Below are 14,941 nucleotides of genomic sequence, written 5' to 3'. Positions count from 1 at the left end.
GGTCAGTTTTTTTGCCCCAGATGTATCCTGCATAAGCCTTTGAGAATGTTCCTGGAGGAGATGCCTACTCTTTCTTGCCTGGATAATGATCTGGTGCTGCTCTGGGAATTGCTCTCCCCCAAAAAGAGGCATCCCCAGGCTTTTTCACCGTCACAGTCTGTGTCCCTGTCCCTGTGGTAGGCACAGGGTGGGTGACAGCCATTCCCCACCCTTGATACAGCTGCAGCTCTCACCTGAGCTGCTGCACTGGGTGAGCTCCACATCAAGGGTGCTTTGTGGCTTGTGGGTTTTTCTCTCAGGATGTAGCAAATCATCACTCAGTGCCTAAATTAACTGAGCTGTGCCTGTGCTCAGTTTGAGCAGGAGAGAGGAGTTCCTGGCAGCCAGAAATAACCTGGTTTGATATGGTTAAGACAATGAGCACATAATGCTGGATTACTTGTGAAATCTCTAGTCTGAAAATTTGAGACAGCAAAACATCTGTTGTCTTGCAGCTTTTGCTGTTCCCAGGAGCAGGCCAGCTGGGTTTAAACCTAGTTGAAAAACTAATGAAGTGTAGCTAATGCTACTGCAGAGATGCAGTGAGAGTCCTGGACCTTAGAGGAGATTTCCTTAATGGTTCTGTGAAGTGCATTGGGGGGAAGGGAGGCTGTGACTGCAACAGAGGACACAAAATGTGGAAGTAAATCCTGTGTAATCCTGCAGAGGCAGCTGCCAGTGGTGTGCACCCAGGCAGGAGCACTAGGCTGTGAGGGAACAGTGCCTGGCTGAGGGTTCCAGGCACTTCTGACTCAGCCAGCCTGGTGTTCTGGGGAGTTGGGGGTTTGGGGTGGCCCCAACCCTGTCACTGAGCCCTGAGCAGAGGATGCCTCTGGCTGCCTGAGACCCTGGGAGCAAGCAGAGACAACTGAGGCATGAAAGGAACTGAGGCAGCTCAGCTTGGAGAGCTCTCAGTGTAAACAGTGAGGGAGGGATGGCAAGGAAGGGCATAGAGCCTGGGTGCCAGTGAGCATGGCCCTGAAAATGAGGGAATCCAGATTAGACACAAGGCAAACAAACCTTGAATCTTCCAGAGCAAGCCTGTCCCCTCTGCTGGGACAGGAGCTGAGAGACCAGAAGGGGCCTTGAGGCTTGTGGGTTTAGGAGGCTGGCTTTGCCTTGGCTCACACTTCAAGCTCTGATTCTGCTGCTGCTTTAGCTCCTTGGCGTGTGAGCTGCAGCCCCATTGTGTAGGGCTCCCGAGAGCAGGCAGGTTATAGCACTGAAAGTCCTCTGAAGATCCACAGGGTGGCAAAGTGAGCAGCAGGACAAAGCCAGTTCCTCTGCTCTGTGTCCCCTGATACGCTCTGGCAGCTGCCCCTAGCTGAGAGCAGCTCTCTGTCCCCAGTGAGAAACAAGTCAGAGAAAAATGTACAATCTGGTTTTCTCAGACACCTTTGTTCTCGTTGTGGAAGCTCCTACCAGGCTCCCTGCTTGGGAGCCACTCAAGTGCTGTTTGTCCCTACAGATATGGTCCTGTCCTCAGCTCTGGGAGCACAAAGCTCATGAGCGTGAGGCTGCTGCCGAGCAGTTAAGCTGGTGCTGTGTTCGTTTGTGTGGCTCCCCTTTTCTCTGAAGAGCTGTTTCATTTATGCACTGACTTGCCTGCTATCCTTGTTCTCAGCAGCCAGGGCATCCCCAGAGCTGAGCAATTCCCAGCTGAGCATTACAGCCTCCCTCTGCTCTTTGTCCTGTGATCCATTTCTAGCTGTGGGGCTGGTGGCATTTGCAAAGCAGTGCACACAAACTGAGTCTCCTCAGTGCTACCAAACGTGCCAACTGCATCTTCACCACCTCCCTCCTGCCCTTCTGCTGCACAAGAATAGCTCTTGAAATGCCTGGTAGTGTTCAGTGTGCTGTGAATTTCAAATGGAGTGACACCATGGGGGTGAAACAGCCCTGGTGTGACAGCCCCTCACAAACCTGTGGTGAGATCATGTTCAGCTGCCTGCCTGGGAGGGTTGGACAAATCCTGGGAACTGTTGGCTCCATGTCTTGTGTCTGCTCAGTGGCCTGAGCTGCAGAAGAACCTCCCAAGTTTCTCACAGTAGCGCTGAAAGTTGTATTTACTGCCCTTTCAGCCTGGATTTACCAGTGCCACAGAAATGCAGCTGGCTGCACTTCCAGCTCCAACCCAGCTGCCCTGGACACCCTCAGCTGTGAAAAGCCTGGGCTGACCTAGGGCCACCTGTGTGTGCCAGCTTATTTTTTCTTTTTGGAGGTTGTTATGGATGATACTGGTACAGAAGAGAAGGAATTGAGTTGGCTTCGGGACAATTTGGAGTTGCAGTGGGGGAACCCTCCCCTGGGGTCAGGACATCACCCATGAACACTCCTTGAGGTTGAGAACCCTCACTTTATTGTGTGATGGTGGATTCCAGGTTACTCCTGCTTTCTAAAATTTTGAGAGTAACTTGGGTAATACCAATTTCTTTTGGCACCACAAATCTGTATTCAAACATTGCATAGCTTTAACTGATTTAACTAGTTCATAAAACAAATCTTATTTGAATGCCATTTGCCTCAATTTTATAAACATCTATGAGAGATGGGAGCAGTGCTCTTTGGGCTGGCCCTGCTGCCGTGGCAGGGCTGAGCTGCAGTTGGATCCTGGTGGTGCTGCAGGGCCCGTCCTGCTGACGGGTGCAGCCAGTGTACCTGGAAAGCTCTCAGGAAGCATCTGCAGGGTTACACCAAATGTTTTGGTCAAAGCAGCACAAAGATTAATGGCACTGTGATGTACCTCTGCCCTGGACAATGTGGGGAAAAACAACCCCAGTTACAGGACAGCGCACAGCAAGGTGGTGAGTGCATGTGTGCGTGCACGGCCTTCAGATAAAGCCTTACACAGCAAGTATTTATCAAAACATCTTCCAGCATCCCCTTTGCAGCTTGGATGTTTAACTTTTCTTTGGGGTTTAAAGCCTGCCCTGCCTTCTGCTAGCCAAAATTAACTTTTCCTTAGGCTTTTAAATCTGACCTGACTTGTCCTAGCCTGACCTTGCACTGGGAGGGGGGTGGGCTCTGGTGTCCCTCCTGCCCTGGCCTCTGCCTGGTTACTCCAGGACAAGGATGCTCACAGCATCTCTGTGTTCCACATGCTTTTGCTATTGTAGGCAGAAAGGCTCCAGCCTTCCTGTTCCCGCTGGAGGTCAATGCCCAGCAGTTCCCTGTTCACCTTTTCTCTGAGCTGTTGCCTGCTGACAGCAGCCTCTGTAAGGGGGCTGGGAATGCACTGGATCCACCAGGAACAGCACAATGGGGCTGGGGTCTTGGGCTTTGTGCCTTTATCTACCCTGGTGGCCAATACCCCTGTGTCAAAGTGCCAGTTTTCCCTTTCCTCCACGCTGGTGTGAATTGCTGCCCTGAGCAAACGAGTGGTTGTGGCCTCCTGGGGCCTGCAGGGTTCCCTTTATGCCAGGCATTGGCCACTGTGCCCACACCCTTAAACTGAGAGGACAGAAAACAGGGCTGTTAGATGGTTAAATCCTCTTGAATTCCACTCCTTTTGTAACATGGCCAGGCTCTGTGCAGCTGCCCTGGGATGAGTTCTCCTGGCTGGAGCAGCGGGGATGCTGCGGCAGCTGAGATGATGCCGTGTGGGAGCTCTGCTGCTCCAGCACCTGCTGCCTCTGCCCGGCGTGTTTCCAACAATTAGCTGCTCATTTACAAAGCACTTTGGGCTGGCAGCAGGCAGTCTGTCCATGGCCACCACGCTGCTCTGCTGGAGGAGCCTGGAGAAAGCTGCAGATGCTCGGCTTCCCTCGGGGTCAGCGACCGGCAGTGCCTCCCGCGGGGTACCCGAGGCCGTTCACTTTCTCAACTCAGGAAGAAAACAGCCCGGCAGGGTGGGGGCTGCTGGACAGCGGGGACCCCGCAGGAAATGTGCTCAGCCTGCCCAGGGAGGATGAGGCATCTGCCAGGGAGAGGAGAGAGGCTGGCACCGCGCCTCGCTCAGGGCGCTGCTCCTGCAGCGCTGCCAAGTTCTCACCTGGGCTTCTCCCTCAGCCTTTTCTGGCAAAAAGGTTCAGGGGAGCTGCTGTGGGCCTCCTTTCTGAAATAACCCCGCTCTGGTTTGTGCTGGGGGTTGTTTTGGGGTTGGGAGGGGCCCCAGCAGCGCAGCAGAGGGGCCGGAGGGCAGTGGCACACAGGGCAGGTGTGCGCAAGGAGTGGCTGTGAGCCTGGGTCTCTGATGTTCCCCAAACAGCAGCTGAGAGTCTGGGTGCAGGGAAAGCTCTGCCTTCATGGGATGGGGGCAAATCAGACTGTTCACAAACCCAGACAAGAGGCAAAAAGCATCCCAGGTCATGGAGCTTTCCAGGAGATGTGGGTTCACCCAGTGGGAGCAGGAAACACTCCTGTCCCAGGAGTGTGCCTCAGTTTCCCCCCAGTGTGTATAAAATCAGTGGAAGGAGGAGCAGTGAGTGATGTAGGCACCTTTCAAACAGGGCTTTGCTGGGGAATTACTGCAGGAACACAAAATAAGGAATATTTCTATCAAGAAGAAATGATGAAGTGGCTTGAGGCAGCATGTGAGGCTGCTCCCTTGACTTTATCCTCCTCCACTCTCCATCCCCCTCCAGCTTTTCCCACCCACCCTGGTGTGTCCATGTCCTGAGCTAAAGCAGTCTTGGCAGCAGCACCAAGCCCTGCAGCCCAAACTCCTGCTGAGGGAGGAAGGCAGCGTGCAACATGACTGGTGTTAAGGAAACTATAGGAAGATTAGGAAATGTGTGATGAGTTTTGATAAGTGGAGGAAGCAGGTCATGTCCTGCTTCGAGTGGGCTCTGCTGGGGGTATGAAAGCAGCTCTGCCTCCGTCAAGAATCACTTGGTCTCCTCAGCTCTCTCTGCTCTGGCTGAGGATGTGCTGGGCTGGCAGGATGGTGCTGGGGACCTTCAGCATCCTGCTAGGGCTTGTCCACGCAGCAGCAGCCTGCGAGTTTGGGCCCTTTCCCTACCGAGGCACGGGGATCGTCTGCAGGATGACCAAGCCCGCGGTATTGCTGTGTAAGTGCCTGCGCCTTGGGGCTGCCCTTGCCCCAGCTCTGCCGCGAATCTGGGGCAGATCAGCCCAGGGAGGGGGTTTCTTGCTTCTCTGCCTCTTGTGTGAACACCTGCCTGGAGCACAGGTTAAAGCGTGAGCAGGCAAAGGAGCTTGAAAATTGTCCTCATCTCCTCTCCTCAGCCCCAGGATTTAGTGCTGTTCCTTTGGGCTTGGCATGATGAAAGAGTTTGAACAAATGTGTGCTTGATTTCTCTCCTCATTGCAATCTCGTCTCTTGGGGTCGGTAGGCAGAGGGGGGAAGCAGGTTCTCATCTGCTGTGGGGTTATCTGCAAGGATTTGGGAGCTTTGCAGGCGGGGGAAGAACTTAATTCTTCTGTGGAGGGTGGGAACACCTCTGTCCTGTCCCATCTGACAGTGGGACATGCAGAGAAAGCTGTATTCATGCTGGGCTGAACTAACAGAGGGTATTTCTGGAAGGAAAAATCCTGTACAAGGATGTGCTTGAGGCTGAGGCTGGAATGGGCTGTGTAACATTAGGAAAATGGGCACAGAAACTTTTTCAGAATTTTTTCTTTATAGACCCAAGAGCTGACTGCAATACAAATAAGCAGAAACAAAGCAAAGCACTGGGGTAAAGTCAGCAGCTTGTGTGGTGTAAGGATGAGCACAGCCTTGCCCTTTCCAAAATCTGCTCCTGAGGTGTGTGAAAGCTGCCCACGACTCCCTGGGACAGCTCCCACTGGTGGCTGTCGAGCCACACACGCTGCTGTCCCTTGCTGCCATCAGCTGTCACAGGGATTTTTAATTTTCCTTATTTACTCTGAAACTACTTCTAGTGCTTCCTGAATCCAACACAAATGCCTCAGATAAAAGCCTTCTGTAGTGCTTTAATCCAGAGAGCAGCTCTGGCTTTGCAGCCAGGACAGATTAAAGTTTGACATCTCTGCCCTTTTCTTCCACCCACAGTGAACCGGGAGACAGCCCAGGTCATTCAGGCAGCCTTCAGGAACGCCCAGTTCCCAAACATCACCGGGGAAAGGTCCATGAGGCTGCTGGGCAGGGTGGCCTATGGGCTCAGTGGGTGAGTATCTGTGTGTGTCTGTGCCAGGGGAGGGGATGGGGCACACAGGGGACCAGAAACTGCCCTTGGAGGGAGCCTTGATCCAGCAGTTCCTGGGGAAAACAAAGCTCTGGACTGGGGCAGACACAGTTTTGGATCTAAGCCTCGCAGACAATTTGCATGTTAATGTTTAGGCTGCTAATGTGTTATTTAAAAGTTATTTATTTTTCCAGAAGAGTGGGAAGGCAGCATGTAGAGCTCATTTCTGACAATGGGGATGGGGAGTAACATCCCTGTGGGCTGGGGCACCTGTGGCCACTGATGGCAGATGGTGCCCAAGGCACATTGAGAGGCAGAGGGGACCCATCCAGGCTGCCAGAGCCTGTCAGCAGGATGTCACTTAGCTGTGTTTGTGACAAAGCAGGCTGGGTGTCTCTGAGTTATTCACTTTTATTTGGGGACCACAAATCCAGGGGTGTACTCACAAAACAGACTTCCTGCCATGGCCACGGCTGCACAGAGCACTGCAACAAAACAGGGCATTGTTCCATGTTTCCTGTTTAAATCATCCCAAAACCTTGTATCCAAACATGGCACAGTGCACCAAGGCTGAGCACAAGCATCACTGTCACTGTCCTTGTACCTGGCCCTGGGATTTGCAAAAGCTCCAGAGTCTGGCACCGGAGTCCCTCAGAGATCCCATTCCTCAGGAACAAACCCAAAACAACCCCAGCAAACTCCTCTGGGCTGGGACAAGCTCTGTCTCTGTTGTTTCCAGCATCCAGGTCAATGACTTGTCCATCGAGAGGAGTGAGGTGGAGCTCAAGGAGGACAATGCCATCCACATCTCCATTAGGAATGTGACAGCCTTGTTCAAAGGGACCCTGACCTACGGCTACGCCGGGGCCTGGTTGTGAGTACGGGGCTGGAGCTGCCCTGCTCCCCTCCCAGCCCTGCTGCTGATTTCCCCTCCCAGCCCTGCTGCTGATTTCCCCTCCCAGCCCTGCTGCTGAGCACCTCTCCCAGCCCTGCTGCTGAGCACCTCTCCCAGCCCTGCTGCTGAGCACCTCTCCCAGCTCTGCTGCCCATCTCCTCTCCCAGCCCTGCTGCTGCCCCTGGGACTGGCCTGCAGGGCTGGAGCTGCTGAGCTCCATTTCCAGCTCTGCTGCTGATTTCCACTCCCAGCCCTGCTGTCCATCTCCTCTCCCAGCCCTGTTGCCCATCTTCCCTCCCAGCTCTGCTGCTGCCCCTGGGACTGGCCCATGGGGCTGGAGCTGCTGATCTCCACTCCCAGCCCTGCTGTCCATCTCCACTCCCAGCTCTGCTGCTGCCCCCGGCGCTGTGGCAAAGCACAAGTGGGGCTGCTCTCCTCAGTCTCTCTGGCCCTGCCTGCATTGATGGCTGCCTGAGACAGGATTTTATACTCCAGCAGAGCTTCTCAGCCCCATCTTGCTTTCTGCCTTTCTGTCCTCACCTTGCATGACAAGACCAGATGGCCAAAGCACAGGAGTTGACTGAGTCTCTCTGCTTTGTTGCTCTGTAAACTCTGAGTGGATAAAAAGGGGGGGGTTAATGCTCCAAAGTGCCACTAAGGCAGGAGTTTGCAGTGATTTAAAGCCAGAGTGTCTGAGATGGACTGGGCTGTCCTGGGGGTTGGCCCAATGCAGTGCAAGGACAGCTGTGAGGGGTGTTATAAAATCCACATCTGTCAGGGAGAAGCTGCTCCTGGCTCAAGTTCCTCAATGTCCCCTCTTCTGCCATTACAGCTTGCAGCTTTTCCATTCAGTTGATTTTGAAATTGAGTCTTCCATTGATCTCCAGCTAAATATCAATCTGAGTAAGTATGCTGCAATACCCAAACATTTTGCAATATAAATAAATTCCCTCCCCACTCTGGTTTGTGGGTTGCATGCACTGTCCACGTTCTCCTGGGTTGTGTCAGGGGACAGCTGAGTCCCTGCTGGCAGGAGCCAGTGCAGCTGGCAGGGATGCAGAGGAAGAAGAGTGCCTGGCAGGCCAGCTCAGCTGGAGCTGTGGGCAGGAACCATCCAGGTGCAAGGCAGCCCAACCTGCCCCAACCTGGCAGGGCCTGGAATGCTTTGGAAGCATCCCCTGGGAGATGTGGGGAGCCCTCTGCAGTGGTGCCCTGCTCCAGCTCCAGGCCTGCAGTGTCTGCAAAGTGCACTCTGCCTCCTCCTCTCAGTAACAAATCAGCTATTTTTTGGCTTTTTTCCTTTTTCCTTTCGTCCCATGCAGTGTGCCAAAAGGACCAAGTGACTCCTGATGCTTCAGACTGCTACCTGACTTTCCACAAACTCACACTTCACCTCCAGGGAGACAAGCAGTGAGTCTGACCCCTTTCAACATCGAGATTTATTGTCCCCAAATGCCACCCACCCAAACGTGCAGAGCTCACTGTGCTCCCTGTCTTGCACAGGCCTGGCTGGCTGAAGCAGCTCTTCACAGATTTCATCTCCTTCACTCTGAAGCTTGTCCTCAAGAGGGAGGTAAGATAAGATCAGCCTGTGGACTGAGGGAAGCTCTCTGTGTATGCCACACACTTTTCTTGCCCACAAGACAGTAGCAGTGACATGTTAGTGCTCATGAAAAATAAGACAAATAAACTGAATCCACAATAAAAAAGCAGCTTGGGCAAAGTGAGAGCTGCTGCTGACCCTGAGGCTGTCATGGGACTCTGACCAACAGCCCCTAGACCTCAATGAGGCTCAGCTCTGCTCTGCAGTGCAAAATCCTACCCTTTCCCTTAATTTTCTCCCTCTTTTCCTCCTGTAGGTCTGCAAGGAAATAAATGCTGTTGCTCAGATGCTGACAAATTATATACTTGATTTAGCAGGTAAATATTCTTGGTTTTTTTCTGCTTTCTTTTTTGATGTACAGCTTTTAATGTTTGAGTGGTAGCCACATCCATCAAAAATGTCCTTCAAAAATGTGTATGGGATCCCAAGCCCTCAGACAGCAGCAAAATAAACCGTAGCAATGTTATGTTTGGATTTTTCTGCATCGGGCTGAATCTTTTAGGATGATTACATAGATTCAAAGACATTTCAATTAATAAAGAATTTCTCTTCAGTATGCACTGATCAGCTCTGCAGGATGCTGCAAGACCAATGTTAGCTAGAACAGGAGCAGGTACTGCAGGATTAGGCATGAGGCTGTACACCATCTGGAGATTTCCTACTCCCAAATATCAGGGAAAAGGAGTGCAATGTAAAACTGAGCATAATTATCCCAATTTCTCAGGGAAGAAACAGAGTCAGGGAGCTTTAGCAAGATCAGTGCTAGCATCCAAAGGAGTGGGAACCCTTGTGCCACCCCTGTGTCCTTCATTACATCCCTGTCACCCCCTGCACCCAGCCCTAAAAGTGACAGTCACAATCCCTGTTCAAGGTCCTGTTTCTGGTGTGAGGTTTTTGTGTTTTTCCTGCAGCCAGTTTTGTCCGGTACAAGGACATCGCTGTTGATATCTCCCTTGCATCAGACCCTGTCATAAAAGCAACGTACATAGAGTCCCACCACAAGGTAAAGCACCCCAGGCTGCTCAGACACCAAAGATTTCTGGCCATGCTGTGCTCTGCAGGGCTTGGAGGGGCTGGTTCTGTGGGGCTGTGCTGGGGCACTGCTGATGCTCCCTGCTGTGTCCAGCCAGGCCTTTGCCTTGCCATGGAAATGCAGGTGTGTCACAGACATCTGTTATGAAAAAATCCTTTCCTTAGGATTTTTCCTCCTGAGACCTGTTTACAAAATGTAAGCAATGGTTATCTGCTGCTGTGGAATGCAACAGGTGCATCTGGGATTGGTCTCATAGAGTTGTTTCTAATTAATGGCCAATCACAGTCAGCTGGCTTGGACACTCTGTCTGAGACAGAAGCTTTTGTTATCATTCTTTCCTATTCTATTCTTAGCCAGCCTTCTGATGAAATCCTTTCTTCTATTCTTTTAGTATAGTTTTAATGTAATATATATCATAAAATAATAAATCAAGCCTTCTGAAACACAGAGTCAGATCCTCATCTCTTCCCCCATCCAAAAACGGTCACACAGATGTTGGCTTTTCTCCTGTCTCCCTGCCACTTGCTGTGACCAGCCCCCTTGTTTTCCTGCCCAGGGCATTGTGCTGTACAGGAACAGCTCCAGCAGGCTCAGTGACTCCGTTTTCTCCCCATCCCTGCTGACCGAGTCCCGGATGCTCTACTTCTGGCTCTCTGAGCACAGCCTCAGCTCCCTGGCTGCTGCAGCCTTCCTGGATGGGCAGCTGGTGCTGGACCTCAGAGGGGAGAAACTCCAGGTCAGTCCCAGAGGGGTGCCCTCCTTACCCCATACATCATATTTTGGGGAGAAAGTGGAAAATTCACTAAATACCGTGTTTTGTGAGAGCTGGTTTTTGTAGAAGGTAGAAATCTACAGTCAGTCACTTCATGTGGTCCTGGAACTGGTGCCCTCTTATCAAGAGGGCAGAGTTATTCCTTGGAGGGATAAGAGCAGCTGACAGGAAACTTGTCTGCTGAATTGTAGAGGGATGTGATTTTCTGGCGGATCACTGGGATGGAAAAAAGGGTGGGAGCTGGGGGAGCTCAGCCCTGTCCTGCCCTGGGCATAGCCCCCACCTCAGTGCTCTGCACCAGGAGCAACCACAACCTTTTGTTTTTCCACAATCTGTTTCTGGTTTGTTTCTGAAGGAGCTGTTTGAGATGGAAGACTCAGAAGTGCAGAGGAAGGCAGTGCAGATGGTAACTTTTTGTCCTGTTCTGAGCATTGCATGCCAAATGAGGACATTTCAAATGGATTCTGTTGCATTGTAACAACTTGGGTCCTTCCCTTGGCAATCTGAGTCTTGGGTGGGCCAGATGGAGGAAAAGAGGGGCTGATGGAGAAGCAGTTGTGCTGTGCAAGGAGGAATTCTCCATCTTCCATGCTGGTTTCCATCTCCATCTCTATCTTCCAACTGGTTTCCAGTTTCCCTGAAACCTGGCTGAGTTACTGGGCTTGGGTGAACAGGAGGAGGAGCTGGGGACAGCAGAAGGAATGCAGCTGTGTGACAAGCTGGCATGAAATTGGTATGGAAAAAGCCTGACTCAACTTCTGCTCCTTACCCAACCAGATTTTCCAAGGCACCTCCTACAATGACTCTGTGGCCAAGGTGTGGAGTCTCAGCCAGCCCCAGATTTCCTTTCAGCCTGAAGGGACCATTGTGAGGTCCTCAGTGGCAGTGGAGGTCAGCATCCTCCTGGCAGGAGAAGAACCCCTGGTGGCCCTGTACATGGAGAAGGTCAGTTCTGGCACCTCCTGGCTGTGAAGAGCTTGGGACAGGCTCTGTCCCAGGTCAGGACCATCCCTGGTGTGCAGGGAGCCCTTTGGGAAGGGTGGGTGGGGAACTCACAGCAGGTGGAGAAGGTAAATCAGTTTCTTTCAACACTCCCATGTGTTCCTCTGACCTTTGAGGCTGGAAATGGTGGCAGTGGCCATGTTGGCTCAATGCCCCCTCAGCTGGCCAGCCACTATCAGTGTGCAAGGTGGTCAGAGCAGCAGAAAGCTCTGAGGAGCCCCATTAACATTTCTCTGACACAGGGTAGTGTCACTGAGATGTTTTAGGAGAAAGTGAAGGCACCATGGGAATGTATTTATTTTGAGCTCTCCTTGTACCCAAATTCCAGCTCCACACTAAGAGTATACTGTGTCAGAAATGGACATGAAGCTCTGAAGAATGTGGAGCTCAAAATATGACCTTTTTCTCTATGTGAGCCTGTGTGAAGGGTCCTGATTACACTGTGTTTCACCCCAAACTCTTTTATAGTGAATCTAAGGAAGCAGAAAAAAGAAATGCCAGCAGCTTCCCTGTCATGGTTAGCATCACAGGAAAGCAGTGTGTTTGTCCACTCTTGTAGCTGTGGGCTGAGACAGACACAAAACCAGCCCAAACCCTTGCCTGAGGGCTGGGCACACTCACTTTTAAAGGTTTAACCACAGCTGAGAATAATTCTCTCAGCAAGTATCCCCTGTTAGCAGGGTGTTAGAGGAAATATGCATGGCTGTTCCTTATGCCCCAAATGGTATCTTGAAATACATTTCAAGGATTGCAGAAGGACTGGACTAGAGGTGATCTCCAAAATTGTGGCTCCTAGGATGAGATCTGCTCCTGGATTGCCAAAACCCTGGTTGTGATCTGCAACTGCATCACAAAATGTTCCTCTTAAATGAATGTTTACATGCAGACAACAGCAAGGCAATGAGCCTAAGTGGCCAGAATTCAGAGATTGCTTTCTTTTTTTAATTTGGTCTGCATTGGATTGACTACCTGTGGCAGCCCTGAGGCTGTTCTCTCTACATCCAGTCAGATGTTGAGCGGGGTGTCATGGGAAAGAACACCCTAGAAAGCCATTTCCATCCTTGTGCAGGATTCACAAAATAGCAAAAGTGCAGTGGATGAGCCAGCCTGCAGCTCCAGAGGCTGAGGCTGTGGGCATGAGGGGGGAGTTTATTGCATGCAAGGGGAGAAGGAAAGTGCTGGCCTTCTCTAGCAACACCTGGAGGTAAAGCCAAAAGGATGTTGAGCTCTGGCTCCCAGAAAACAACCCAAAATATCCAAATGCAGCTCCTTGCTATGGAGGCTATGCCTGAACCCTGCTGTTCTTCTCTCTGCAGGAAATCACAGCCACCATCCAAGCTACCTATGCAGACAAGAAACTCATTTTGCAGCCTGTGGACTCCAGGTTGGTGCTGTGCTCTCTTGGGAGTTGCCTCTTTTGGCCCATGTTTAAAAGCAGCACAAAAGGAGGATCTCTGCAGCACTTAGTGACTTTTCTTCCCCTTTCCCCCCCTTCCTTTCAGTGTAGAGATTAAAGTGTTTAAATGCACAGCTGATCCAAGTGGGGTAAGTCCTAAAAAAAGTATTCTCTAAGCCATTTGAGGCTAAACAATGTCTTTTAAATAATTTTTGTATGAAATTTCTGGTTTTCAGGAGGACCCATCCATACAAAGCTTCCTGCAGAATATGATCCTGGTTGCTGGCATTCCAGAAGTAACTTCAAGTGAGTTTTCCTTTGGGGAAGTCCAGACTGCTCCATAAATTGTCTAACATCAGATCTCCTAAACCTGAGCACTGAAAAAACCACATCAATAACACTGATAACTGGGAAGTGAGGGGAACCACATTTGTGGTTTGAATTTCTATTGAAATCCGTTTGAAATTTCTGCTGGATACACTTGGGGAATGAGGGACCCCATGTAAATGTCTGGGAGAAAGGAAAAGTGAGTTTTCTGTCAGGCTGAAGGTCGTGGGACATTGAGGCACAATTAGCAGCAGCAAGCCAGGATGGACATCCCTGTAACCGGATGGGTTTGCTGATCCCACAGGTATTGGATCAGCTCTGACCTCACTGCTGAACAGCAAAAGGCTTGATCTCTTTGACATCATAAATCCTGAGATCATTACCAGAAAGGTAAGCAGAGCTACCCAGCTCTCAAAGCCCTTTTGGGATTGTGGCAACAACTAAAATAACATTTTCTGTTCTCTCCCCACATTTTAGGGATATGTAATTGTACAGCTTGACTTTGGCTTCCCGAGTCATTTACTTCTTAATTTTCTTGAGAAAAGTTTGTAGAGCTCATCCCTTCACAGAGGAGCACAGAAACTTGTGTACAACCAGAAAAATTGTGTCTGGACCAATTAAAAGATGAACTGCTTTAAATCAGTTTTGGTTGAATTTTATTTCCTTTTCCTGAGAAATGCTCTAGGCTCTGTGCAACTGTGCTTCCATGGAGCCTTTCTTCTGCAAAGATTTTGAAGTCTGTACCTCAATCCACACTATTTTTTCAGGATCTTTAAAGGGCTTGTATTCTTAGAAGTCAGGGCTGGGCTCTTGAAGTGCACAGGCTTTGGGTTAGTAGTCTCAGGAGGCAGCAGAAATGGGTTTTGCCACCTTTTGGCATCTCTGTTGTTACATTTTGGAAATACAGCACCTTTCATTTTCATCCTGGGTTTTACTTCCACCAAGAGCCTCCTGATTTTGACAGAATCCAGCAAGTCAAATTACCAAACTCCCAGTAAGCTTAGAACCAGTAATGCTAAAAGACCTGGATAAGGCTGAAAAAAGTAAATGGGATGTGAACTTGCAGTGCAGTACAATAACAGAGATCTTGTGCCCAGAGTAATCTTTTACAGACCCTGATGGTTCAGTGGAGAGCTCCAAACTGATAATGGCCATGTTGTTGTTGACAGAGTGACAGCAAAGATGAAAAAAGCATTGAAAATTATAAGGAAACAAAAGAGATTATAAGAGAAACTTTAAGTGTTTAATCGAACACCAAGTTCCTTTTCTTTCCTACTACAGTGCAATAATTTATCTCAAGTGGCTCAGTTATTTTCCTGTACCAGTTCATGGTTGGTTTTTTTTGGTTTTTTTTGTTTTTTTAAGTCTTTTCACTTGGAGGAGATCTTGGGTGATAAATCCAACACCTGTAAAGGTGATCACATTACCAAAGGTAGAGATAATGGTCTCTTCCACCACAGAGCAGAATAAAAGCATTAAACTTTGTCCCAGAAAGAGGCTGGAAGCAGGATGGGCTCAATTTCCTGAGCTCCTTGGGCATGGTGGTTGCTGCCTCTGCATTACCATGGACAGAAGCCAGGTCCCTCTGGGCTGCTTCTCTCTCACCCACAGCACCAGAGGCCCTTCCTTGTCCTGGGTGCCTGCTGGGCTGTCATGCTTTCAGTGGTGCTGGTGCCCAGGCTGGTGGGGAAGGAGGCTGGAGGGGCCTCAGGGGCTCCATGGCAGCCAGGGAAGGTGTGACCCAGCTGTGTCCCTGGGATGACAGGA

At 50.5% G+C, this 14,941-nt stretch overlaps 1 protein-coding gene across 1 annotated transcript; it reads left to right on the top strand.

The window, feature by feature from the left end:
• The first annotated feature begins 4,903 nt into the window (after window positions 1-4,903).
• On the top strand, window positions 4,904-13,726 carry CETP (cholesteryl ester transfer protein). Its single transcript, XM_066557579.1, has 16 exons — window positions 4,904-5,048; window positions 6,014-6,128; window positions 6,886-7,020; window positions 7,874-7,944; window positions 8,364-8,451; window positions 8,545-8,614; window positions 8,901-8,961; window positions 9,556-9,647; window positions 10,234-10,413; window positions 10,805-10,855; window positions 11,227-11,394; window positions 12,768-12,835; window positions 12,954-12,996; window positions 13,084-13,153; window positions 13,479-13,564; window positions 13,652-13,726. Exons 1-16 carry the CDS (start codon window positions 4,904-4,906, stop codon window positions 13,724-13,726), a joined length of 1,518 nt encoding a protein of 505 aa, XP_066413676.1.
• The last annotated feature ends 1,215 nt before the right edge of the window (window positions 13,727-14,941 follow it).

This window comes from Molothrus aeneus, chromosome 11, assembly GCF_037042795.1.
Source record: "Molothrus aeneus isolate 106 chromosome 11, BPBGC_Maene_1.0, whole genome shotgun sequence".
Lineage (NCBI taxonomy): Eukaryota > Metazoa > Chordata > Aves > Passeriformes > Icteridae > Molothrus > Molothrus aeneus.
This window is presented reverse-complemented; position numbering and strand designations above follow the sequence as displayed.

Excerpts from the sequence above, each read along its gene's own strand:
- CETP (XM_066557579.1), top strand. The coding sequence starts at position 4,904 with ATGTGCTGGGCTGGCAGGATGGTGCTGGGGACCTTCAGCATCCTGCTA. Across the intron at positions 11,395-12,767 it reads TGGCCCTGTACATGGAGAAG|GAAATCACAGCCACCATCCA; the intron begins GTCAGTTCTGGC and ends TTCTCTCTGCAG. Across the intron at positions 12,997-13,083 it reads GCACAGCTGATCCAAGTGGG|GAGGACCCATCCATACAAAG; the intron begins GTAAGTCCTAAA and ends TCTGGTTTTCAG.